Below are 26,194 nucleotides of genomic sequence, written 5' to 3'. Positions count from 1 at the left end.
TTGGATATACTGCCAAATTCTCTAAAACAACGTTGGAGACAGCTTATGGTAGAGAAATGAACATTAAATTATCTGGCAACAGCTCTGGTGGACAATCCATTCCTGCAGTCAGCATACCAATTGCATGCTCCCTCAAAACCTGAGACATCTGTGGCATTGTGTTGTGTGACAAAACCACACATTTTAGAGTGGCCTTTTATTGTCCCAGCACAAGGTGCACCTGTGTAATGATCACGCTGTTTAATCAGCTTCTTGATATGCCACACCTGTCAGGAGGATGAATTATCTTGGCAAAGGAGAATTGCCCACGAACAGGGATATAAAACAAATTTGTGCACAAAATTTGAGAGAAATACAAATTTTTGCGAATGGAAAATTTCTGGAATCTTTTATTTGACCAACACTTTACATGTTGCGTTTCTATTTTTGTTCAATATATATACCCCTAACAGCATGCTACTCATGCAGACTAACTCCATTCATTAAGTCACCACTTGTCGTTTGCTGTTGAATAACAGCTCAGTTTAGCTATTCTCAGAGTGTCCAATAAAATAAGAGTAGATAAACCTGGTTAACGGAAGGCATGTTTTAGGGGAGTAAAACAAATGCCCTTGACAATCACATCGTAGACTATAATGTTGCGAAGGTTTCAACGGCTGGATGCCTGTAATAGGAAGCATCTTCCTTCCTGTTCCTGGTCTCTGTGGCTCTACTTCCTGATGTCTACATCCTGGTTGCACCTTGGGGCAGGAGGCAGACAGGGGAACACTATAATGATCTCGCTTGTCATGGACAACACACACTGTTAAAACATATGCCTAACAGCCTCTAGGATCAGCTAACCCTCAACAATTACCAACTTGAACAATTTGTTAAAAATCGAAAACTGGCCTAAGATCAGTGTCTAGGGGTAACTTCATGCTCCTCCCACATGAGATACAGTTGAAGTCGGAAGTTTACATACACTTAGGTTGGAGTCATTAAAACTAGTTTTTCAACCACTCAAACATATTTCTTGTTAACAAACTATAGTTTTGGCAAGTCGGTTAGGACATCTACTTTGTGCATGACACAAGTAATTTTTCCAACAATTTTTTTACAGAGATTATTTCACTTATAATTCACTGTATCACAATTCCAGTGGGTCAGAAGTTTACATGCACTAAATTGACTGCCTTTAAACAGCTTGAAAAATCCAGAAAATTATATCATGGCTTTAGAAGCTTCTGATGGGCTAATTCACATCATTTGAGTCAATTGGAGGTGTACCTGTGGATGTAGTCGTGGCCAAAAGTTGAGAATGACACAAATATTAATTTTTAAAGTCTGCTGCCTCAGTTTGTATATTGGCAATTTGCATATACTCCAGAATGTTATGAAGAGTGATCAGATGAATTGCAATTCATTGCAAAGTCCCTCTTTGCCATGCAAATGAACTGAATCCCCCAAAAACATTTCCACTGCATTTCAGCCCTGCCACAAAAGGACCAGCTGACATCATGTCAGTGATTCTCTCGTTAGCACAGGTGTGACTGTTGACGAGGACAAGCCTGGAGATCACTCTGTCATGCTGATTGAGTTTGAATAACAGACTGGAAGCTTCAAAAGGAGGGTGGTGCTTGGAATCATTGTTCTTCCTCTGTCTACCATGGTTACCTGCAAGGAAACATGTGCCATCATCATTGCTTTGCACAAAAAGGGCTTCACAGGCAAGGATATTGCTGCCATTAAGATTGCACCTAAATCAACCATTTATTGTATCATCAAAAACTTCAAGGAGAGTGGTTCAATTGTTGTGAAGAAGGCTTCAGGGCGAACAAAAAAGTCCAGCAAGCGCCAGGACCGTCTCCGAAAGTTGCTTCAGCTGCGGGATCGGGGCACCACCAGTACAGAGCTTGCTCAGGAATGGCAGCAGGCAGGTGTGAGTGCATCTGCACACACAGTGAGGTGAAGACTTTTGGAGGATGGCCTGGTGTCAAGAAGGGCAGCAAAGAAGCCACTTCTCTCCAGGAAAAACATCAGGGACAGACTGATATTCTGTAAAAGGTACAGGGATTGGACTGCTGAAGACTAGGGTAAAGTCATTTTCTCGGTTGAATCGCCTTTCTGATTTTTTGGGGCACCCGGAAAAAAGCTTGTCCGGAGAAGACAAGGTGAGCTACCATCAGTCCTGTGTCATGCCAACAGTAAAGATACCCACCATTCATCTGTGGGGTTGCTTCTCAGCCAAGGGAGTGGGCTCACTCACAATTTTGACTAAGAACACAGCCATGAATAAAGAATGGTACCAACACATCCTCCAAGAGCAACTTCTCCCAACCATCCAGGAACAGTTTGGTGACGAACAATGCCTTTTCCAGCATGATGGAGCACCTTGCCGTAAGGCAAAAGTGATAACTAACAAAACATCGATATTTTGGGTCCATGGCCAGTAAACTCCCCAGACCTTTATCCCATTGAGAACTTGTGGTCAATCCTCAAGAGGCGGGTGGACAAACAAAACCCCACAAATTCTAACAAACTCCAAGCATTGATTATGCAAGAACGGGCTGCCATCAGTCAGGATGTGTCCCAGAAGTTAATTGACAGCATTCCAAGGAGGATTGCAGAGGTCTTGAAAAAGGGTGAACACTGCAAATATTGACTCTTTGCATCAACTTAATGTAATTGTCAATAAAAGCCTTTTACACTTATGAAATGCTTGTAATTATAGTTCAGTATTCCATAGTAACATCTGACAAATATCTAAAGACACTGAAGCAGCAAACTGTGAAAATCTATATTTGTGTCATTCTCAAAACTTTTGGCCACGACTGTATTTCAAGGCCTATCTTCAAACTCAGTGCCTCTTTGCTTGACATCATAGGAAAATCAAAAGAAATCAGCCAAGACCTTAGAAAAAAAATGTGTAGACCTCCACAAGTCTGGTTTACCCTTGGGAACAATTTCCAAACGCTTGAAGGTACCACGTTCATCTGTACAAACAATAGTACACAAGTATAAACTCCATGGGACCACGCAGCCGTCATACTGCTCAGGAAGGAGACACGTTCTGTCTCCTAGAGATGAACGTACTTTGGTGCGAAATGTGGAAATTAATCCCAGAACAACAGCAAAGGACCTCGTGAAGATGCTTGAGGAAACAGGTACAAAAGTATCTATATCCACAGTGGAACGAATCCTATATCGACATAACCTGAAAGGCTGCTGGGCAAGGAAGAAGCCACTGCTCCGAAACTGCCATAAAAAAAGCCAGACTACGGTTTGCACATGAGGACAAAGATCGTACTTTTTGCAGAAATGTCCTGTGGTCTGATGGAACAAAAATAGAACTGCTTGGCCATGCAAGCCAAAGAACACCATCCCAACCATGAAGCACGGGAGTGGCAGCATCATGTTGTGGGGGTGCTTTGCTGCAGGAGGGATTGGTGCACTTCACAAAATAGATGGCATCATGAGGTAGGAAAATTATGTGGATATATTGAAGCAACATCTCAAGATATCAGACAGGAAGTTAAAGCTTGGTTGCAAATGGGTCTTCCAAATGGACAATGACCCCAAGCATACTTCCAAAGTTGTGGCAAAATGGCTTAAGGACAACAAAGTCAAGGTATTGGAGTGGCCATCACAAAGCTCTGACCTCAATCCTATAGACAATTTGTGGGCAGAACTGAGAAAGTGTGTGCGAGCAAGGAGGCCTACAACCCTGACTCAGTTACACCAGATCTATCAGGAGGAATGGGCCAACATTCACCCAACTTATTGTGGGAAGCTTGTGGAAGGCTACCCGAAACATTTGACCCAAGTTAAACAATTTAAAGGCAATGCTACCAAATACAATTTTTTTTTTATATATATTTTTTAAAATTTTATCCCCTTTTCTCCCCAATTTTCGTGGTATCCAATCGCTAGTAATTACTATCTTGTCTCATCGCTACAACTCCCGTACGGGCTCGGGAGAGACGAAGGTCGAAATCCATGCGTCCTCCGAGGCACAACCCAACCAAGCCGCACTGCTTCTTTAACACAGCGCGCCTCCAACCCGGAAGCCAGCCGCACCAATGTGTCGGAGGAAACACCGTGCACCTGGCCCCCTTGGTTAGCGCGCACTGCGCCCAGCCCGCCACAGGAGTCGCTGGAGCGCGATGAGACAAGGAAATCCCTACCGGCCAAACCCTCCCTAACCCGGACGACGCTAGCCCAATTGTGCGTCGCCCCACGGACCTCCCGGTCGCGGCCGGCTGCGACAGAGCCTGGGGGCGAACCCAGAGACTCTGGTGGCGCAGTTAGCACTGCGATGCAGTGCCCTAGACCACTGCGCCACCCGGGAGGCCCAACCAAATACTAATTGAGTGTATGTAAACTTCTGACCCACTGGGAATGTGATGAAAGAAATAAAAGCTAAAATAAATCATTCTCTCTACTATTATTCTGACATTTCACATTATTAAAATAAAGTGGTGATCCTAACTGACCTAAGACAGGGAATTTATTGTTGGATTAAATGTCAAGAATTGTGAAAAACTGAGTTTAAATATATTTGGCTAAGGTGTATTTAAACTTCCGACTTCAACTGCATGTCCCGTCATCCCCTCAGAGCTAGCCCAAATAAAAATCAAATTGTATTTGTCACACGAGCCAAATATAATAGGTGTTTACCATGAAATGCTGACTTAGGAGCCCTTTTCCAACAACGCAGAGTTAAAAAGTACGAAAATTATCACCATTAAAAAAGGAAATACTAACACAATAAAATAGCAATAACAATACTGAGTCAATGTGCTTGGGGTACGAGGTAGTTGAGGTGATTTGATACTGTATAATAGATAAGGCCATTCACCATTGTCAATCATTTTAGAAAAACCATCTATATATAGTCCCTCACTCAACTTTTTTTCATTCAACTTTTTCACTCCGGACGTTTTATCTGGACATGGTTCATCAGGACTTCCAACAGCCGAAGCTAAGTAGTAACAATAACATGATGCCTTCTAATTGCAGTCGCTGTACTCAAAAATATACAGGAGAACGATCGCCTTACGGTGAGGATAGTTGTGCTGCAAGCCCAGCTTCAGACGCAATTGTTAGGCAAGGGTAATTTCAGTGTAGGAAAGGATGAAACAGCGTCTGTGCCACCGGTATGTACAGATAGTAACGTCAGTATAAATCCCCTCGCACGGTCCCCGCAGCTGGACAACTTTCTCATGGCTTCTGGAGGGAAATGCTGTAGGAATGCTCAACTGGTGTTGCTCATTCAGCCGAGAGAAACTTTCAACCGGTTCTCCCCATTAAGCAGCGAGTCGGAGTCAGAGGCCGAGCCTTCTCTGGTCTCTACTCCTCCCGTTACGGGGTCTGAGCAGCCGACAGCTCCCACCATTAGCTCTGACAAATTTGAAACCCTAGTCATTGGCAACTCCATTACCCGCAGTATTAGACTTAAAACGAATCATCCAGAAATCATACACTGTTTACCAGGGGGCAGGGCTACCGACGTTAAGGCTAATCTGAAGATGGTGCTGGCTAAGGCTAAAACTGGCGGGTGTAAAGAGTATAGAGATATTGTTATCCACGTCGGCACCAACGATGTTAGGATGAAAACAGTCAGAGGTCACCAAGCGCAACATAGCTTCAGCGCGTAAATCAGCGAGAAAGACGTGTCGGCATCGAGTAATTGTCTCTGGCCGCCTCCCAGTTAGGGGGAGTGATGAGCTCTACAGCAGAGTCTCACAACTCAATCGCTGGTTGAAAACTGTTTTCTTCCCCTCCCAAAAGATAGAATTTGTACTTTAACTTTCTGGGACTCGCCCACAAACAGGACCAAGCCTGGCCTGTTGAGGAGTGACGGACTCCATCCTAGCTGGAGGGGTGCTCTCATCTTATCTACGAACATAGACAGGGCTCTAACTCCCCTAGCTCCACAATGAAATAGGGTGCAGGCCAGGCAGCAGGCTGTTAGCCAGCCTGCCAGCTTATTGGAGTCTGCCACTAGCACAGTCAGTGTAGTCAGCTCAGCTATCCCCATTGAGACCGTGTCTGTGCCTCATCCTAGGTTGGGCAAAACTAAACATGGCGGTGTTCGCCTTAGCATTCTCACTAGAATAAAGAGCTCCTCCATTCCTGCCATTATTGAAAGAGATCGTGATACCTCACATCTCAAAATAGGGCTACTTAATGTTAGATCCCTCACTTCCAAGGCAGTTATAGTCAATGAACTAATCACTGATCATAATCTTGATGTGATTGGCCTGACTGAAACATGGCTTAAACCTGATGAATTTACTGTGTTAAATCAGGCCTCACCTCCTGGTTACACTAGCGACCATATCCCCCGTGCATCCCGCAAAGGCGGAGGTGTGGCTAACATTTACGATAGCCAATTTCAATTTACAAAAACCCCCAGTCGTTTTCGTCTTTTGAGCTTCTAGTCATGAAATCTATGCAGCCTACCCAATCACTTTTTACAGCTACTGTTTACAGGCCTCCTGGGCCATATACAGCGTTCCTCACTGAGTTCCCTGAATTCCTAATCGGACCTTGTAGTCATAGCAGAAAATATTCACATTTTTGGTGACTTTAATATTCACATGGAAAGGTTCACAGACCCACTCCAAAAGGCTTTCGGAGCCATCATCGACTCAGTGGGTTTTGTCCAACATATCTATTTACCTACTCACTGCCACAGTCATACTCTGGACCTAGTTTAGTCCCATGGAATAAATGTTGTGGATCTTAATGTTTTTCCTTATAACCCTGGACTATCGGACCACCATTTTATTACGTTTGCAATCGCAACAAATAATCTGCTCAGACCACAACCAAGGAGCATCAAAAGTCGTGCTATAAATTCTCAGACAACCCAAAGATTCCTTGATGCCCTTCCAGACACCCTCTGCCTACCCAAGGACGTCAGAGCACAAAAATCAGTTAACCACCTAACTGGGGAACTCAATTTAACCTTGCGCAATACCCTAGATGCAATTGCACCCCTAAAAACAAAAAATATTTATTTTTTTAGCCCTCACTGCTGCTCGATCATCCTATTTATCCAACTTAATTGAGGAAAATAAGAACAATCCCAAATTTATTTTTGATGCTGTCGCAAAGCGAACTAAAAAGCAGCATTCCCCAAGAGAGGACGGCTTTCACTTCAGCAGTAATAAATTCATGAACTTCTTTGAGGAAAAGATCATGATCACTAGAAAGCAAATTACGGACTCCCCTTTAAATCGGCATATTCCTCCAAAGCTCAGCTGTCCTGAGTCTGCACAACTCTGCCAGGACCTAGGATCAAGTGAGACACTCAAGTGTTTTAGTACTATATCTCTTGACACAACGATGGAAATAATCATGGCCTCTAAACCATCAAGCTGCATACTGGACCCTATTCCAACTAAACTACTGAAAGAGCTTCTTCCTGTGCTTGGCCCTCCTATGTTGAACAAAATAAACGGCTCTCTATCCACCGGATGTGTACCAAACTCACTAAAAGTGGCAGTAATATAGCCTCTCTTGAAAAAGCCAAACCTTGACCCAGAAAATATTTTTAAAAAAATAAATAAAATAAAAATCGGCCTATATCGAATCTTCTATTCCTCTCTAAAATTTTAGAAATGCTTCAGTCTGGTTTTAGACCCCATCATAGCACTGAGACTGCACTTGTGAACGTAGTAAATTACCTTTTAATGGCGTCAGACCGAGGCTCTGCATCTGTCCTCGTGCTCCTAGACCTTAGTGCTGCTTTTGATACCATCGATCACCACATTCTTTTGGAGAGATTGGAAACCCAAATTGGTCTACACGGACAAGTTCTGGCCTGGTTTAGATCTTATATGTCGGAAAGATGTAAATTTGTCTCTGTGAATGGTTTGTCCTCTGACAAACCGTGTTCCTCAAGGTTCCGTTTTAGGACCACTATTGTTTTCACTATATATTTTACCTCTTGGGGATGTCATTCGAAAACAATGTTAACTTTCACTGCTATGCGGATGACACACAGCTGTACATTTCAATGAAACATGGTGAAGCCTCAAAATTGCCCTCGCTGGAAGCCTGTGTTTCAGACATAAGGAAGTGGATGGCTGCAAACTTTCTACTTTTAAACTCGGACAAAACAGAGATGCTTGTTCTAGGTCCCAAGAAACAAAGAGATCTTCTATTGAATCTGACAATTAATCTTGATGGTTGTACAGTTGTCTCAAATAAAACTGAAGGACCTCGGCGTTACTCTGGAGCCAGATCTCTCTTTTGACAAACATATCAAGACTGTTTCAAGGACAGCTTTTTCCATCTACGTAACATTTCAAAAATCAGAAATTTTGTCCAACATTATGCAGAAAAAATAATCCATGCTTTTTTAACTTTTAGGTTAGACTACTGCAATGCTCTACTTTCCGGCTACCCGGAAAAGCACTAAATAAACTTCAGTTAGTGCTAAATACGGCTGCTAGAATCCTGACTAGAACCAAAAAATTTGATCATATTACTCCAGTGCTTGCATCTCTACACTGGCTTCCTGTTAAGGCATGGGCTGATTTCAAAGTTTTACTGCTAACCTACAAAGCATTACATGGGCTTGCTCCTACCTATCTTTCCAATTTGGTCCTGCCGTACATACCTACACGTACGCTACGGTCACAAGATGCAGGCCTCCTTGTTGTCCATAGAATTTCTAAGCAAGAAGCTGGAGGCAGGGCTTTCTCCTATAGAGCTCCATTTTTATGGAATGGTCTGCCTAACCATGTGAGAGACGCAGACTCGTTCTCAACCTTTAAGTCTTTACTTAAGACTAATCTCTTCAGTAGGTCATATGATTGAGTGTACTCTGGCCCCAGAGTGTGAAGGTGAACGGAAAGGTTCTGGAGCAACGAACCGCCCTTGCTGTCTCTGCCTGGCAGGTTCCCCTGTCTCCACTGGGATTCTCTGCCTCTAACCCTATTACAGGGGCTGAGTCACTGGCTTACTGGTGCGCTTCCATGCCGTCCCTAAGAGGGGTGCATCAGTTGAGTGGGTTGAGTCGCTGACGTGGTCTTCCTGTCTGGGTTGGCGCCCCCCTTGGGTTGTGCCGTGGCGGAGATCTTTGTGGGCTATACTCGGCCTTGTCTCAGGATGGTAAGTTGGTGGTTTAAGATAACCCTCTAGTGGTGTGGGGGCTGTGCTTTGGCAAAGTGGGTGAGGTTATATCCTGCCTGTTTGGCCCTGTCCGGAGGTATCATCGGATGGGGCCACAGTGTCTCCTGACCCCTCCTGTCTCAGCCTCCAGTATTTATGCTGCAGTAGTTTATGTGTCGGGGGGCTAGGGTCAGTCTGTTATATCTGGAATATTTATCCTGTCTTATCCGGTGTCCTGTGTGAATTTAAGTATGCTCTCTCTCTTTCTCTCTCTCAGAGGACCTGAGCCCTAGGACCATGCCTCAGGACTACCTGGCATGATGACTCCTTGCTGTCCCTAGTCCACCTGGCCGTGCTGCTGCTCCAGTTTCAACTGTTCTGCCTGCGGAACCCTGACTTGTTCACCGGACGTGCTACCTGTCCCAGACATGCTGTTTTCAACTCTCTAGAGACAGCAGGAGCGGTAGAGATACTCTCAATGATCGGCTATGAAAAGCCAACTGACATTTACTCCTGAGGTGCTGACTTGTTGCACCCTCGACAACTACTGTGATTATTATTATTTGACCATGCTGGTCATTTATGAACATCTGAACAGCTTGGCCATGTTCTGTTATAATCTCCACCCGGCACAGTCAGAGGACTGGCCACCCCTCATAGCCTGGTTCCTCTCTAGGTTTCTTCCTAGGTTTTGGCCTTTCTAGGGAGTTTTCCCTAGCCACCGTGCTTCTTTACCTGCATTGGAGTTTTAGGCTGGGTTTCTGTGCAACACTTTGATATATCAGCTGATGTAAAAAGGGCTATAAAAATACATTTGATGTTTTGATGATACATTAGATATTTTTTTTATGTGTTTTTTCCTGTTTCCACCAACAGGTAGTGTAGGTGTGAACAGAGCAGAATAACAACAGAGATAGATATAGTAGTGCCATAGACCAGTGGTTCTGGCCCTGGGGACCCAAAGGGATGCATATTTGAGTTTTTAGCCTTAGTGCTACACGGCTGATTCAAATCAAAGTTTGATGACTTGCTCATTTGAGTCAGCTGTGTAGTGCTAAGGAAAAACTACAATATGCACCCCTTTGATTCTCTAAGTTGACTTGTTATGGTCTTGTTTGTTCTTTGTACATTTTAGGAGTGGTAAAGTAGCTCCTGGCTCCTATTGTTCTGTTAAACAATAACTCTGATCCCACCACTTCACTAGATTAGACAGGACAATCTGGCTATTGCTCTGAAATAGACAGGAATGCAGCCTCCTATCTTTAGAGTTGTGCTCTCTCTTACTTTCTCTCCCTCACGCTGCTGGGAACATTTCTTAATCACACTCAATGTTTGGAAAACTGTCATGGAACTGAAACAGAGCACCCAATGAACCCACAGTGGAAACACACAATCCCAGTGCCAAATACTGCAGAAAGACACAGTCTCCTTTCTCAAAAAACACCATCCAACCCTACAATCACAAGCACACTGTTCTTGGCTTAAATTCAATGTGGCAGAGTATGAAGTGGAAGTGTGTGTGTCTGTGTGTGTGGTGCATGTGCGTTTGTGCATACTTGCATTAGTGTACATGTGTGCTGTGTATGTAGTGTATACTATTTGAGTGTGTGCACTAAGGTGGCAGAGAACAGATGTAGGATCTTAATTTGAGCAAGTTTGCTACAGCAGAAAAATAGTTCTGCAGCAACAGGAAATGTGAATTATTATGTGGATTATAATTAATGGACATTTTATGTAGCGGTTGATGCATTTCAGGTTAAGGCAAATCAAGTCTGAAATGTTAAATTGGAAATGACAAACTTTAGAAGCCTTTTTAAACCTTTAATACACTACAAGTTTGAAGTTCCTGCTGAATACACTAGAAGTTTGCATTTCCAGGAAAATTCTCAGCAACAAAAGAGTGATCAAATTAAGATCCCACATCTGTATCCTGTGTGAAGGGGAGAGGTTGCTGATTTCCCAGACAGAATGAGTCCCAGTACTTCACTGGATTCCCATGCCAAATACAATCTGTGCCCTTCTCTAGTTCTGGCATCTGACCCAATGTCCAAAGGGTGACATAACAAGAAGTTTGGCCATTTAAGTCCAAAGTGTGTGTGGGCATGAAAAGAGCAGAACTTAGCCCTATCTGTGCACTCATTTCTATCACAAGGACCATCTCATCTGATAGCTTTTCTCCTTTCCATTTGTAGGATGACTGGAAAAGCCAGAATGACACTATAACCTGCATACAATACTGAAAGAATGTGCATTTCCTGTTTTGTTGTTAAAACTGCTTCCGCCATGTGTTTGCTAAGATGCTTTGTAATACTGGGATGAGCTGACAAGTTTGAATTATAGCATTACATTCAAACCAGCTGTGTAATCTACTTTTCTTGGTACTCATGCCAGTGTCGTAACATAGTTTTGCGAGGTTCCATCGCAAGTTCGGAGCTTGAGGCACCCAGACAGACAGCTGTACCAGTCCACACCTACCCGGCAGTCTCTCTGCAGGGTCTTCATCAAGGCATTGTAGGTGTCAGCGTCGAAGTAGAGCCCTTCATGCATGTCCTGGAAGTCCAGGTCCTTGTAGACGGGACAGGCCTTCTCCCTCTCCTTCCTGGAGGCACGTCTCTTGTAGGTGGAGCCCTTCAGGTCGTACTTGTAGTGCATCTTGACGGAGCGCGGCAGCACGTTGTTCATCACCACCAGCCGGATGTTGACGCCTCCAGACTGGATGCAGTACAGGCCGTAGAACTTAGGCAGCAGGGTGCGTGGGTTCTGGTTCAGGTTCTGCGTGTGGAGAGAGAGGTGGAATACAGTTAGTTGATCAATAGGTTCTGTTTAATAGGCCTGGGTCCAGGTCTGCGTCCATTTAATGGCAACCTATTCCCTACATAGTGCAGTTCTTTCGATCAAGACCCTATGGGCCCTGGTCAAAAGTGGTGCACTATAAAGGAAGACTAGGTTGGGTGAGTTACTCACCATGTAGTAACCTGGGAGAAGTTTCTGGAGAAACTCAGCCTCTTTGTGCTGGACGGTTTTGATGATAAACTCGTCATCGCTGGTCAGGTAGAACAGAGAGCCGCTGGCCCCGGGGTTGGACAGCTCAATCAGAGGCTCATTACAGATGGAGTACTGAGGAGAAAAACAAAACTGGTTTAATATGCCTGTAAAAACAATAACAAAACTGGTTTAGTGTGCCTGTACAACCACAGGTCCCAGATCTGTTTGTGCTGCTCGACAACTCCTATGGTCCTTGAACTCGCTGCCTAATCCTTAGGGAAATAATGTTCTCTACTGATTTATAAAGCACAACCTCTACCATGGACAAACTACTAACCCCTCACCCGTTTACTGTGGTTAAAAAAGGACTGTTGCATTCCAATAAGGGTGGTCTGGAAAACAAACATACAGTTTCATTCATTCACAGATGCGTGTGCGGCTTTTATGGTGCAGAATATCATTATTGCGCACGCATGCAGACACGCGTGTACACACAAACCCCATCTCCTCCTCCACACACACACACACACACGTCACAAACTGAGTGAAAGGTCTGTTTCGCTAGGATTGGCTGTAGACAGGTGGTCAATAGTTCATTGAGGGTGTGGCATCAGTATAGTACGTTCCGTGATTCTGTGCACTCAGCTTTTACAAACCACACATTCAGCTTTATTACTTCCACAGAGGTTATCTAAGACCATACAATACGCCTCAGGGCAAGGGTGAATGTATTCTGTTTCCACCAGCATTTGTGTGTGTTTATCAGTTGAACCTTCACAGACAAAGCACAAAAGAACATTTCCAGTTTAGCTTACATGAGATGGGCCTCTGGCAATAGAGCCCATGTAGACGACAATCATTCCCAAAACATCTGTTGTGTTATTCTCCAAATGAACATAAAAGCCCTGCTCTAACACAGAACCCCCTCTGTGTGGAAATCAAAGGACCAGGGGAAGTCAGTGAAGGTGGAGTAGTGTGGATGTTTAATGATAATGCAGTAAAACAGAGCTGTGTGTTCTAATAGAGAGAAACACACAGAGCGAGACAGAGAGAGAAGGCATGGGGTTCTCTACAGACTCACTGACTGATGGCAGTCTGCAGTCACGTTGAGCCCACAGCATGAACACATCCGCAATTTATCTGCATTTGCATTCAGGACCCTGAGTGGTAGTGTGTGTGTGTGTGTGTGTTCGGTCTAAATGAATCTCTGTTGTTGTTTCTGTGTTTGAATAAATGCATAATCAACAAGGACACATTACGACAGTGCTTGCTTCGCCCTTCAATCTTGCTCCCTCTCTCTCCATCTCTCTCTGGCTTTCAATCTTTCTTTGCTTGTCCTGTAGCCTTTTGTCTGATAGCAATGATGACTGATCACAAATGCAGGATGTGTCAGGGCATTCATAAGAGCTGTGGTGAGGAGGGTGCAACAGCCTTGGAGTAAAGAGTGCGAATCCGAAACAAAAGCTATGGCATAATAGACAAGAATGGTAGAAAATCATTTCAAATGAAAAGTAATGCGAGTGTAGAATAACATATAGATAATAGATCAGGCAGATAATAGCTGGTCCTGCTCATACAGTATGATATATATTCTATATGGTAGTGCTGCATATTGAAACTCCATGATGTATTCTCCTCTGATCTACCTGTCCCAGTAATAATGACAGTGTAATAATAGAGAGGTGGTAATGACTATGACCTGAAGGGCCCATCTCTCTGGCATGCCTTCTGAGTGGGATTGGTCAGCAACGGGTTAACTGCTGATACACGCACACTCACGCGCGCACACACACACACACAGCCACACATCCACCCACCTCAACCCTCTGGGAAATTATAGCCTGATTTCATTTAAATGTGCAGGGGATGCAATTAAACCCATCATAATGAAATTAGCACGACTATTATCTCATCCCCCAAACCCAACCCCCATCTCCACAGCTGGATAGGTAGAACAGGGTAAAACCACTGCTCTATAAAACTCTGGTTACACTCCAATACACTTTAGTCACCACTGATCCCAATGAGTTGATTGGTGAAAGTTACATGATAGGTAGGATGAACTGTAACCTACGGGATGTGTCTCAATCCATAATCAGGTGTGGACTAGGTGTGTACCTGGTGTGTACCAGGTGCAGTGTTTAGACCTACCAGGTAGTCATCTGGTTTGATCCCGAAGAGCTCCCGGAAGTAGCGGAAGGCCAGCGGGGCGTAGGTTTTGAAGCGGAAGTCTGGGTAGTGGTGAGCCGGTGTCAGGTTGCTCCCCTCGCTGATGGAAACCGCCCACCGGACACAAAGACACAGAACAGTTAGTTACAATATCCCCACATACAGAAACAAGTGAGTTTGGACTAATTTCTGTTCATCAGTTTACTAAAGGTACAAAAACTATCACTGACGTAGACGGACATTCTGCAAACAGACATCACGCATTGTCTTTAACTAGAACTGATGATCGTCATGTCAGAGCATTCAGTGGATCCTGGAATAACGCGACACACGAAATAACGCGACACACCTCTGTGTCTATACTGTATTTATACTCGGGATATCGCTTTTCAACAGTAAAAGTTCAACAACAAAAAAAACGCTGGAGGATGTCTAAGTACGGCTACCCATGGAAAGCCAGATGAACCAGTGGCACACAGCCCTGTTTAGAGTCCAGAGCCTGGCGAGACAGCATGCCTCTGATTACCCTAAACAACACAATAATACAACACCATGTAACACAGGGGACCAGCATTATGATATGAGATCTGTGTCCATAGAGAGAGAGAAGGCATGGGGTTCTCCACAGACTCACTGACGGCAGTCTGCAGTCACCTTGAGCCCACAGCACGAACACATCCGTCATTTATCTGCTTTGAAAGGCTGGTCATGACGCACATCAACACTATCATCCCAGACACACTAGATCCACTCCAATTTCGCAGAACGCCCCAACAGATCCACAGATGACGCAAACTCAGTTGCACTTCACACTGCCCTCTCCCACCTGGACAAGAGGGTAAATAACTATGTGATAATGCTGTTCATAGACTACAGCTCATCATTCCACACAGTCCGCTCCAAGCTCATCACCAAGCTAGGGACCCTTGGACTGAACCCCTCCCTCTGCAACTGGATCCTGGACTTCCTGACGGCCGTGCCCAGGCGGTGAGGGTAGGCAACAACACTTACGCCACGCTGACCCTCAAGACGGGGCATCTCAGGGGTGTGTGCTTAGCCCCCTCCTGCACTCCCTGTTCACCCACGACTGCATGGCCACACACACACGACTCCAACTGCATCATTAAGTTTGCTGATGACCCAACAGTGGTAGGCCTGATCACCGACAGAGATGAGTCAGCCTATAGGGAGGAGGTCAGAGACTTAGCAGTGTGGTGCCATGACAACAACCTCTCCCTCAACGTCAGAAAGACCAAGGAGCTGATCGTGGACTATAGGAGAAAGAGGGGAGGGAACGCCCCCATCCACCGACAGGGCTTTTGTGGAGCGGGTTGAGAGCTTCAAGTTCCTTGGCGTCCACTTCACTAAGGACTTAACATGGTCCACACACACCTGCAAAGTCGTGAAGAGGGCACGGCAGAACCTCTTCCCCCTCGGGAGGCCGAAAAGATTTGACATGGGCCCTCGGATCCTCAAGCAGTTCTACAGGGTGGTGTGGACGGCCCAGTATATCACCGGGGTCAAGCTCCCTGCCAACCAGGACCTCTATGTCAGGCGGTGTCAGATGAAGGCCCGAAAAATTGCCAAAGACTCCAGCCACCCAAGCCATCGACCGTCCAACAAACGGTACCGGAGCATCAGCTCTCGGACCAACAGGCTCCGAACGTTCAAGCCAGAAGACAACCAAATAGCCAGACTGCTAAATAGTAAATTAATGGTACACAGATTACCTGGACTGACTCTTATCTTGCACTGACCCTACGCACACTCACTAGAATGAATATATACACACTACGTTGACACTCCCACACATCCACTACATACGCGCACACACAATACATAAACACACACACGCATAGATACAACGCAAACATGCATACATACATACATAACTCACACACACACACTTTTACACTCATCATTTGCTGCTTTTACTCTGTCAACACTAGTTGTCTTTGGCGCATGTGACAAATACAATTAGATTTTATATGCGTTTTCATTCAGGACCCTGAGTGGTAGTGTGTGTGTGTGTGTGTGTGTGTTCTGTCTTAATTAATCTCGGTTGTCGTTTCTGTGTTTGAATAAATGCATAATCAACACGGACACATTACGACAGTGTTTGCTTCACCCTTCAGTTTCTCTCCCTCTTTCACTCTCTCCCTCCATCTTTCTCTCTCCCCCTCCATCTCTCTCTCTGGCTTTCACTTTCTTTGCTTGTCCTGTAGCCTTTTGTCTGATAGCAATGATGACTGATCACAAATGCAGGATGTGTCAGGGCATTCATAAGAGCTGTGGTGAGGAGGGTGCAACAGCCTTGGAGTAAAGAGTGCGAATCCGAAACAAAAGCTATGGCATAATAGCCAAGAATGGTAGAAAATCATTTCAAATGAAAAGTAATGTGAGTGTAGAATAACATATAGATAATAGATCATGCAGATAATAGCTGGTCCTGCTCATACAGTATGATAGATATTCTATATGGTAGTGCTGCATATTGAAACTCCATGGTGTATTCTCCTCTGATCTACCTGTCCCAGTGATAATGACAGTGTAATAATAGAGAGGTGGTAATGACTATGACCTGAAGGTCCCATCTCACTGGCATGCCTTCTGAGTGGAACCGGTCAGCAAGGGGTTAACTGCTGACACACACACACAACCACTCAGAGAGAGAGAGAATAAATAACCCACATTTCTGTTTTCCTTTCTTTCTCTTATGAGAGACTGACATGGCTCACGTAGAGACTGAATCGGTTTCGGTACGAACCTGTAGCCGTGCCAGGTGGAACAGAACACAGGAGGTTTACTGGGTGATTAGCTCCAGATGATCCTGTAACAACACACCAACGCACTGCACCCTAAATCTCAATCCATTAAAAGGGCGTTAAAAAGGCTTTGTTTTCAGGGGCACCTCCACAGCGAGCTGCTATCGAAACTAGGTTGTTGAACCCTCAATTTGCCGAAGATGTTGAGCTGTGCCCCAGTGCTTCCACTCAGTAACAGGACAGGCTACAGCCTCAACATAAATAGGTGTGATCATCAGCCTACTGCTGAACTAAATCACGCTGTGTGTGTGTGTGTGTGTGTGTGTGTGTGTGTGTGTGTGTGTGTGTGTGTGTGTGTGTGTGTGTGTGTGTGTGTGTGTGTGTGTGTGTGTGTGTGTGTAGCAAAGAGAATGACCTCCAGCTGCACAGAGCTATGTGCTGCCTGCCTGCTGTGACTGAAACGGTATAGTCTCATATTAGAACCAAGAGCACACAAACGCACACAGCAATGAAAGTGTCTTATCCTCGCAGAGCAGAACTAGAGTACTGTTCGAGAAAAGACCACTAGACAAGTTACAGCAGATAAACAATGTGAGAGTCAGAAAATCTGTCTGATACGTACAGGCGCCAACGCCAGCGACAGCCTGACAGTATGAGTTAAGGGAACCAATGGGGATGAGGGAAGTGAAGGAGGATCCCGGAGGATCCTCTCAGAGCTCTGCGTCAGTCACTCTTGCCCTGTTTTTCACAGGGGAGAGAGAGAGAGAGAGAGAGAGAGAGGGAAGAGAGGTAGACAGAAGGAAGAGAGGTAGACAGAGAAAGAAAGAGAGAGAAAGAGAGATTGAGAGATTGATCAAAAACTACTGCTGTTCTGTTACTGCAGGGGTTCCCAAACTTTTTCACTCAGGGCCCCTCTTCCAGCATTGGGGAACATCCCACGTCCCCCGCAGTGGGGGAGGTCAATGTAAATAGTCCGTTGGCCATTTAATTAATTGTTCAGCAGTTTATGGCTTGGGGGTTAAAGCTGTTAAGGAGCCTTTTGGTCCTAGACTTGGCACTCCGGTACCACTTGCCATGCGGTAGCAGAGATAACAGTCTATGACTTGGGTGACTGGGCTTTCCTCTGACACCGCCTATTATACAGGTCCTGGATGGCAGGAAGCTTGGCCCCAGTGATGTACTGAGCCGTACACACTACTCTCTGTAAGGCGGTGATGCAACTGGTCAGGATGCTCTCGATGGTGCAGCTGTAGAACTTTTTGAGGATCTGGGGACCCATGCCAAATCTTTTCAGTCTCCTAGGGGGGAAAAGGTGTTGTCTTGCCCTCTTCACGACTGTCTTGGTGTGTTTGGACCATGATAGTTCAATGGTGATGTGGACACCAAGGAACTTGAAACTCTCGACCCGCTCCACTACAGCCATGTCGATATTAATGAGGGCCTGTTCGGCCCGCCTTTTCCTGTAGTCCACGATCATCTCCTTTGTCTTGCTCACATTGAGGAAGAAGTTGTTGTCCTGGCACCACACTGCCAGGTCTCTGACCTCCTCCCTATAGGCTGTCTCATCGTTGTCGGTGATCAGGCCTAATACGACTGTTGTGTCGTCAGCAAAATGAATGATGGTGTTGGAGTTGTGTTTGGTCACGCAGTCGTGGGTGAACAGGGAGTACAAGAGGGGACTAAGTACACACCCCTGAGGGGCCCCAGTGTCTGGGATCACCGTGGTAGACGTGTTGTTGCCTACCCTTACCACCTGGGGCTGGCCCATCAGGAAGTCCAGAATCCAGTTGCAGATGGAGGTGTTTATTTGAGTCCTTAGCTTAGTGGATGAGCTTCGCGGGCATTATGGTGTTGAACGCGGAGCTGTAGTCAATGAACAACATCCTCATATAGGTGTTCCTTCTGTCCAGGTGGGAAAGGGAAGTGTGGAGTGCGATTGAGATTGCGTTATCTGTGGATCTGTAGGGCGGTATGCGAATTGGAGTGGGTCTATGGTATCCGGGAGGATGGTGTTGATGTGAGCCAAGACCAGCATTTCAAAGCACTTCATGGCTACCGACGTGAGTGCTACGGGGCAGTAATCATTTAGGCAGGTTACTTTCGCTTCCTTGGGCACAGGGACTATGGTGGTCTGCTTGAAACATGTAGGTATTACAGACTCAGTCAGGGAGAGGTTGAAAATGTCAGTGAAGACACTTGCCAGTTGGTCCGCGCATGCTTTGAGTACACGACCTGGTAATCGGTTTGGCCCCGCGGCTTTGTGAATGTTGACCTGTTTAAAGGTCTTGCTCACATCGGCTACCAAGAGCGTTACCACACGGTCATCCAGAACAGCTGGCGCTGTCGTGCATGCTACAACTTTCAAGAGTAAGTTTAAAGCCGGACTGAGTTCCTTAATTTTTAAATAACCCACGCCCACCCCCCCCCCCCCACCCCGGCAGCTCCTCACGCCCCACAGTTTGGGAACCACTGTGTTACTGTATGCCTGTAGCCACGTCATGGCTTAAGCTTCCTCCTACACTCATTTTGTTCTGTTTGTTTTTCCTCCATGGAGAGTCTTTTGTCTCTTCTAGTGGAGGTTAAAACACCTGGTCTCGCCAGTGTTGTCATTGTCACCAGCCGCTCTCAGTCAAAAGATGCCCATGAAGAGACAATGAGAACATATTGTTCTCTCTCTGTATGTTTGGCTAAACAAATTAATTTCAACATTCTGGGATGGCTATTGCACCTGTGTTAAGTAGGATAATTTGCATAAAATCACTTCAACCTGTAGCATATATTGAAATTAGCATAATAAATGAGCATAATAAATGTGAAACTCAAGAGTGCGAGTTAAATCTGACAGTTTCTATTGAAGGACAGACTTTGCATGTCCTGATGTGCCATTTGGAAAGGGACACACAGAAAGCATTTCCTAGTCTCTGCAGAGCTTGGAAGGGAAAGAGGCTGGCATGACCATTAGCAAATATCAATTCTTAAACTTGCTTACAAAACTCAACCAATCAAGAGGATGACATTCTCTGGCGATTTTCTGTTTTTCATATGGGGAAAGGTTTGTTTAATGTCATTCGGTAACAGATTCTCTAGATCTTTTGCGAAATATGTGCGATATAGACGAGAAGATTACTCAAACAGTGCATGACGTTGGCTCATCTGTTAATACCAAGAGATGTGATCTGACGCCACTAATAACGTCATCTCTTACACTTGTGTGTGTGTTTTGTGTGTGTGTGTGTGTGTGTGTGTGTGTGTATGTGTGTGTGTGCATGCGTGCATGTGTTTGTGTGTATGGGTGCGTGTATTCCTGGGTGTGTTCGGGGTTATGTAAAGTGTTTCTTTAAGCTGCTGATGTGATTATTAAAGAGACAATTTGATGGGCCAGACACGGCATGCAGTATGTTTTGCACACTGGCGTTAAAAGACGCAGTAAACTGATTTCCAGGGATTTGGGGTATATAATCCACTGGATTGACAGAGTCCATACACCATGACTTCAACTAGCTGATTCACACTCATGTTAAATGATAGAAGCCTCTTTTTTATTCTTTGGGATATGAATCCTCTATGTGAGTCATTACTGTTGAAGGAGAACGCCTCCTCCCTTGTTTCATGGAGAGATCCAGACGTGAAGCTTTCCTATTTCAGCTAGCAGACAGATCTAGCTCAACCTCTGTTCCCTCCTCAGTCATACTGCAGGTTCACTGCTGAAAGTCAATGAGTCACTTCACAGCAGCGCCAACATAGGCTGTAGTGTTTCTAAAAGGGCTTATTAGGATTCATCTACTCAGGCTGTAAAGCATGTATTTGTGTGAAAGCATACGTAGGTAGATACAACATATTGTAAATTGCTACTCATTATTACTATACTAAACGTAAGGGATAATCAACGAGGGGCTAAGCTATGGAGCGAGATAGCTGCCAAAAGGTTGAACGCACGTATCGCTAGGATCTTAAGAAAATCCAAATGTAAATTGTTAGGATCGTAAGAAAAGCCACGTGTGAAACATGAAACGTAAACGTGAAATTTCACCAGTGAACATTCAAACACCATGTTACGATTACGGACAAACAGTTTAGGCTTGAACAAATCTTGTGTTGCAATTCTGACGTACAATAATACCTTTTAGAGTTTTGGCAGTTTCATCTCACCAACAAAAACAGATGTTCAACGAACAGCCTGTGAGGAGCGCTCAAACATAACACAGTATAAGAAAAGTCAGGGAAACTGGAAAGAGGTATCATGCACGTTTTCAAGTTAAAAGTCTCCATTCTCTATTACTCAGTTGAGTTTACTTCACATTTAGGTAGCTAATGTATTGGCTTTGTTTGCCAGTGCGAGTCTAGATCGCACTAGCTGTATTATGCCTACAACAGTGACGTTTCAGTCTGCTAGGTGTATCTCTACAGCATGGGCATATCTCTGGGTGACGTGAACATCCCCATGCATGCACCTTATCAAAATATGACTAATTCAATATTGCACCATCTCATTCTATGGGCTCTGTCTGCAATCATAACCAGTAGTATCTACCAGGAATAATGAAACAACCAGTAGCATCTACCAGGAATAATAAATCATAACCAGTAGTGTCTACCAGGAATAATGAAACATGACCAGTAGTATTTACCAGGAATCTCATGAACATATGGACTTTGAAATGAACAAGGGAGAGGTTAAACGTAAACTAAATCTGGCATAGGCTTATTCTCACACTTTACAATAACTCTGTTGCAGTGGTCTTAGGTAGCCTCCGTATAGGCTATTCCCTCCATCGCGACACTGCTGCCCAGTTGAAGAGCTTGAGATCGCCATGCAGCACCATGCGCCTTCAGAAGGGCATCTTCTGAGGCTGAGGGGTGCTTTTCTTGAGGAATGCAGCCATAGAGTCATTATACCCTAATGTAGGCCTATTTGACTACTAGCCAAATAAAGTGCACAGCATGCATGATGCGTGCAACTCGTCATTCCAACATATTTGAACATTTAATTCATCCAGTCAGTCAGTCTGTCAGTCATTTGTCTCAGTTGCAATAGGAACTAAATCAAAAAGGGAATAGAAGTCTTATCCATTAGTTTATTGATATCCATGTGTGTATTCAAAATGATCTAAATTCTCACAAGTTCTTTAGCCAATCCCTTTAATAATTGAAATGTTTAATTTAGGCCTATCCAAATAAAAACAAATAGTCATTCAACTTATAGGCAATGCAATTCAGGCTATCATTTTGGGTACTGGTGCTTTGCGTAATAATCGTAGAACTCTATTTGTGTTTTATAACTTTTTATTATAGGGCTTCCCTTAAAAAAATACCCGAGCTCACATGCCTCTAAATACAGTCTCAAAATACATTTGAAACACAGTTGTTGAAGAAGCATGTGCAGTGGCTGATGGGGAAAAGTCCAGCCCATTTGGGACCCAATGGCTATTTCACTCAGGACAGATTATAGCCAAGACTTAATCAATATTTATTTTTGTCTCATTTATTGATATGAATATAGCCTCTGTGTGATGGGGTTGTGCAACGCAAATAGCTAGAATAAGCCTACATACAGAGTGAAATTCACTAATACAATAGTCAAAAGTCCATGCAGTCCACGCTCCCAAAGCCTGGAAAAAAGTGTGATTCATTAGGTTACATGATCACCACAGTAGCACTATGCAGCCATAAAAATAAATTATGCAATTATAAGGCCAATAAATAACAACACCATGGCATACTTAGATAGCGGAATAGGCCTATCCTAAATCCTATTTACTTTCTGTTTTGCAGCTCAGGCAGTTATTCTAGACATTCTGTGTCTTTATTATTCAAACACAAGTCATTTGCTGAAGACCCAAGCCTATACTACACCATCTACTGATGTAACGTTGTTATGGAATGCAGTTCTAAAACAAGCTCTAGACTTTTATCTTGGAAATGAAACCAGAAGCTGCAAAGCAACTCTAACGTCTCGGCTTGATTGACTAGCTAACTTCGACTAGCTACGTTCGGTTCATGTCCTTTACAGATGCCACATCATTTAAAAAAGTTTGTATGTGCTTCCCGAGTGGCACAGAAGTCTAAGGCACTGCATCGTAGGGTGGCGGCGACACTACAGTTGAGGAACAATGGGAAAGGAATTCTGCATTGAAAGTTGATAACTTGTAACATCACTTTTGAGAAAATGGCCTTTGAATATTTTGGTACATGTACTGGAGAGCTCCTCTGTGTCTACACCCATTCAGCATCGTTCACCGCCTCTTAACCTTTAGCCCCACCCATCTTTTTAAGGGTTGATCTGAGCGTTCTGTCCTAACAGCAGCAGTCAAGCACCCAAGCTAACTGGCTAACGTTGGCTAGATTGCTAACTACTTCCTGACACAAATGAGAGAACAGCTCACTGACCACTTTACAAGCCCGAGCAGAGCTGGTTAGGCTGTGTTATCCAGAGCATTGGTGACTGTAACTGTGCTGCTAGAGGCAGCAATTTATTTACGCTTTTTTTTGCAAACTTCTACTAACACCGGCCATATTGGTAAATTGGTCAGTTATTCTAAGCTCTGGCACACTCAGACGAGAGTGCACTGAAATCGGATTAGATAGCCAGAGCGAATTTACCAGCTACGTCTCAACAGCTCGCAGTGACATCATGAACATTCTATTGAAATGGATACTTGCATAGTGGAGTCTTGTTAAAACCTCTTAGTACGGAAATCCCGTTACCAGGATCAAATTCGACAACATCCGGTGAAATCGGAGCGCGCCAAATTCAAAATCATAATAATTAACATTCATTCATACAAGTGTCCCACATCATTTAAAAGCTTAACATCTTGTTAATCCAGCCACTTTGTCAGATTTCAAAAAGGCTTTACGGCAAAAGCATAACATGCGATTATCTGAGGACAGCGCCAAGATTTCAAAACTCGGTCCTCCAGAAAGTGGAGAGCAACACTTATGCAATTCTACTATGCAATATATATTTTTTAAAGCCGCGTTAGTCAGGATTACCTACACATACTGACCAGCTCAAATAGACAGAAGCGTGCTACATAGCAGACCAATACGAACTCATCTCTCGGCATGTCCAGCCCACTCATTATCTCAGCCAATCCTGGCTAGCGGGAAGGTTGCTGGCTTTTTCTGTGGCTAAACCAACTAGGCTCGTAATTTAGCAATTTTATTTGTATTTACAGATGGCATACCAGTTTGTTATAGGGCACATGAAAGTTCAGAATGTTCCAAATGGCATTTCTGCCCCCAAAAAAGCATTTTGATTAAAAAAAATACATTTTATGTTGAAATGGCTTTCTTGTGAAGTAGTGATGCGCGACATACGCCTAGTTTCCTGAAACTAGTTACATTGGTGCAGCTGGTTTCCGGATTAAGCAGGCAGGTGTTAAGAAGCATGGCTTGGCTGGTTATGTTCCGGAGGACGTATTGCTACTCAACCTTCACCTCTCCTGGGCCTGTAGGGGAGTTGCAGCGATGAGACAAGATCATAAATCACGAAATTGGGGAGAAAAACATTTATTTTTTTAAATATGTAAGTGTAAAAAAGATCTGTAACCGAGTAAAGGGAGACGTAAAGTTATTTCACCCCTTTTTACCCCAATTTCGTGGTATCCAATTAGTAGTAGTTACTGTCTTGTCTCATCATTGCAACTCCCGTACGGACTCGGGAGAGGCGAAGGTTGAGAGCCATGCGTCCTCCGAAACACAACCCAACCAAGCCACACTGCTTCTTGATACAACGCACATCAAACCCGGAAGCCAGCCACACCAATGTGTCGGAGGAAACACCTAGCGACTTGGTCAGCGTGCACTGCGCCCGGCCCGCCACAGGAGTCGCTAGTGCGCGATGAGACAAGGATATCCCTGCCGGCCAAACCCTCCCTAACCCCGGACGACGCTGGGCCAAATTGTGCTTCGCCCCATGAGCCTCCCGGTCGCGGCAGAGCCTGGGCATGAACCCAGAATCTCTGGTGGCGATGCAGTGCCTTACACCACTGCGCCACCCGGGAGGCCCTGACGTAAAGTAATTTAATGTGTAAATGTTCATTCATAGTCATAACATAGACGAACGTTTACAAATGTAATTTAATGTTTGCGTTTCATGTTCGAGCATGGCTTTTCTAAGCTGTACTTCGTTTAATTTTAGCCGTTTTCTATTCATATTTATTTGTACAGTCGTGGCCAAAAGTTTTAAGAATGAAAATGAATATTTGTGTCACAAAGTTTGCTGCTTCAGTGTCTTTAGATATTTTTGTCACATGTTACTATGGAATACTGAACTATAATTACAAGCATTTCATAAGTGTCAACGGCTTTTATTGACAATTACATGAAGTTGATTGCTTAGAGTCAACATTTGCAGTGTTCACCCTTCTTTTTCAAGACCTCTGCAATCCGCCTTGGCATGCTGCCAATTAACTTCTGGGCCACACCCTGACTGATGGCAGCCCATTCTTGCATAATCAATGCTTGGAGCTTGTCAGATTGTGTGGGGTTTTGTTTGTCCACCCGCCTCTTGAGGATTGACCACAAGTTCTCAATGGGATTAAGGTCTGGACCCAAAATATCGATGTTTTGTTAGTTATCACTTTTGCCTTGATGGAGCAAGGTGCTCCATCAAGCTGGAAAATGCATTGTTCATCAAACTGTTCCTGGATGGTTGGGAGAAGTTGCTCTTGGAGGATGTGTTGGTACCATTCTTTATTCATGGCTGTTTTCTTGGGCAAAATTGTGAGTGAGCCCACTCCCTTGGCTGAGAAGCAACCCCACACATGAATGGTCTCAGGATGCTTTACTGTTGTCATGACACAGGACTGATGGTAGCGCTCACCTTGGCTTCTCCGGACAAGCTTTTTTCCGGATGCCCCAAACAATCGGAAAGGGAATTCATCCGAGAAAATGACTTTACCCCAGTCCTCAGCAGCCCAATCCCTGTACCTTTTGCAGAATATCAGTCTGTTCCTGATGTTTTTCCTGGAGAGAAGTGGCTTCTTTGCTGCCCTTCTTGACACCGGGCCATCCTCCAAAAGTCTTCACCTCACTGTGCGTGCAGATGCACTCACACCTGCCTGCTGCCATTCCAGAGCAAGCTCTGTACTGGTGGTGCCCCGGTCCCGCAGCTGAATCAACTTTAGGAGACGGTCCTGGCGCTTGCTGGACTTTCTTGGGCG

The 26,194-nt window shown here is 44.6% G+C and overlaps 1 protein-coding gene across 4 annotated transcripts in view; it reads right to left on the bottom strand.

Moving 5' to 3' along the window:
• The window catches only part of LOC129853698 (phosphatidylinositol 4-phosphate 5-kinase type-1 beta-like), an 86,694-nt gene that overhangs the window by 20,026 nt on the left and 40,474 nt on the right, over window positions 1-26,194 (bottom strand). For all 4 annotated transcript variants that reach the window (XM_055920032.1, XM_055920033.1, XM_055920031.1 and 1 more), the window contains 3 exons: window positions 14,245-14,362; window positions 12,073-12,225; window positions 11,584-11,880 (listed from right to left, as the gene is read on the bottom strand). In XM_055920032.1, the coding sequence (XP_055776007.1) occupies window positions 11,584-11,880; window positions 12,073-12,225; window positions 14,245-14,362 (568 nt within the window). The remainder of the gene's footprint in view (window positions 1-11,583; window positions 11,881-12,072; window positions 12,226-14,244; window positions 14,363-26,194) is intronic.

Source organism: Salvelinus fontinalis, chromosome 4 (assembly GCF_029448725.1).
Source record: "Salvelinus fontinalis isolate EN_2023a chromosome 4, ASM2944872v1, whole genome shotgun sequence".
NCBI lineage: Eukaryota > Metazoa > Chordata > Actinopteri > Salmoniformes > Salmonidae > Salvelinus > Salvelinus fontinalis.
Note: the sequence above shows the minus strand (reverse complement) of the source record. Positions and strands in the feature narration are given on the sequence as shown.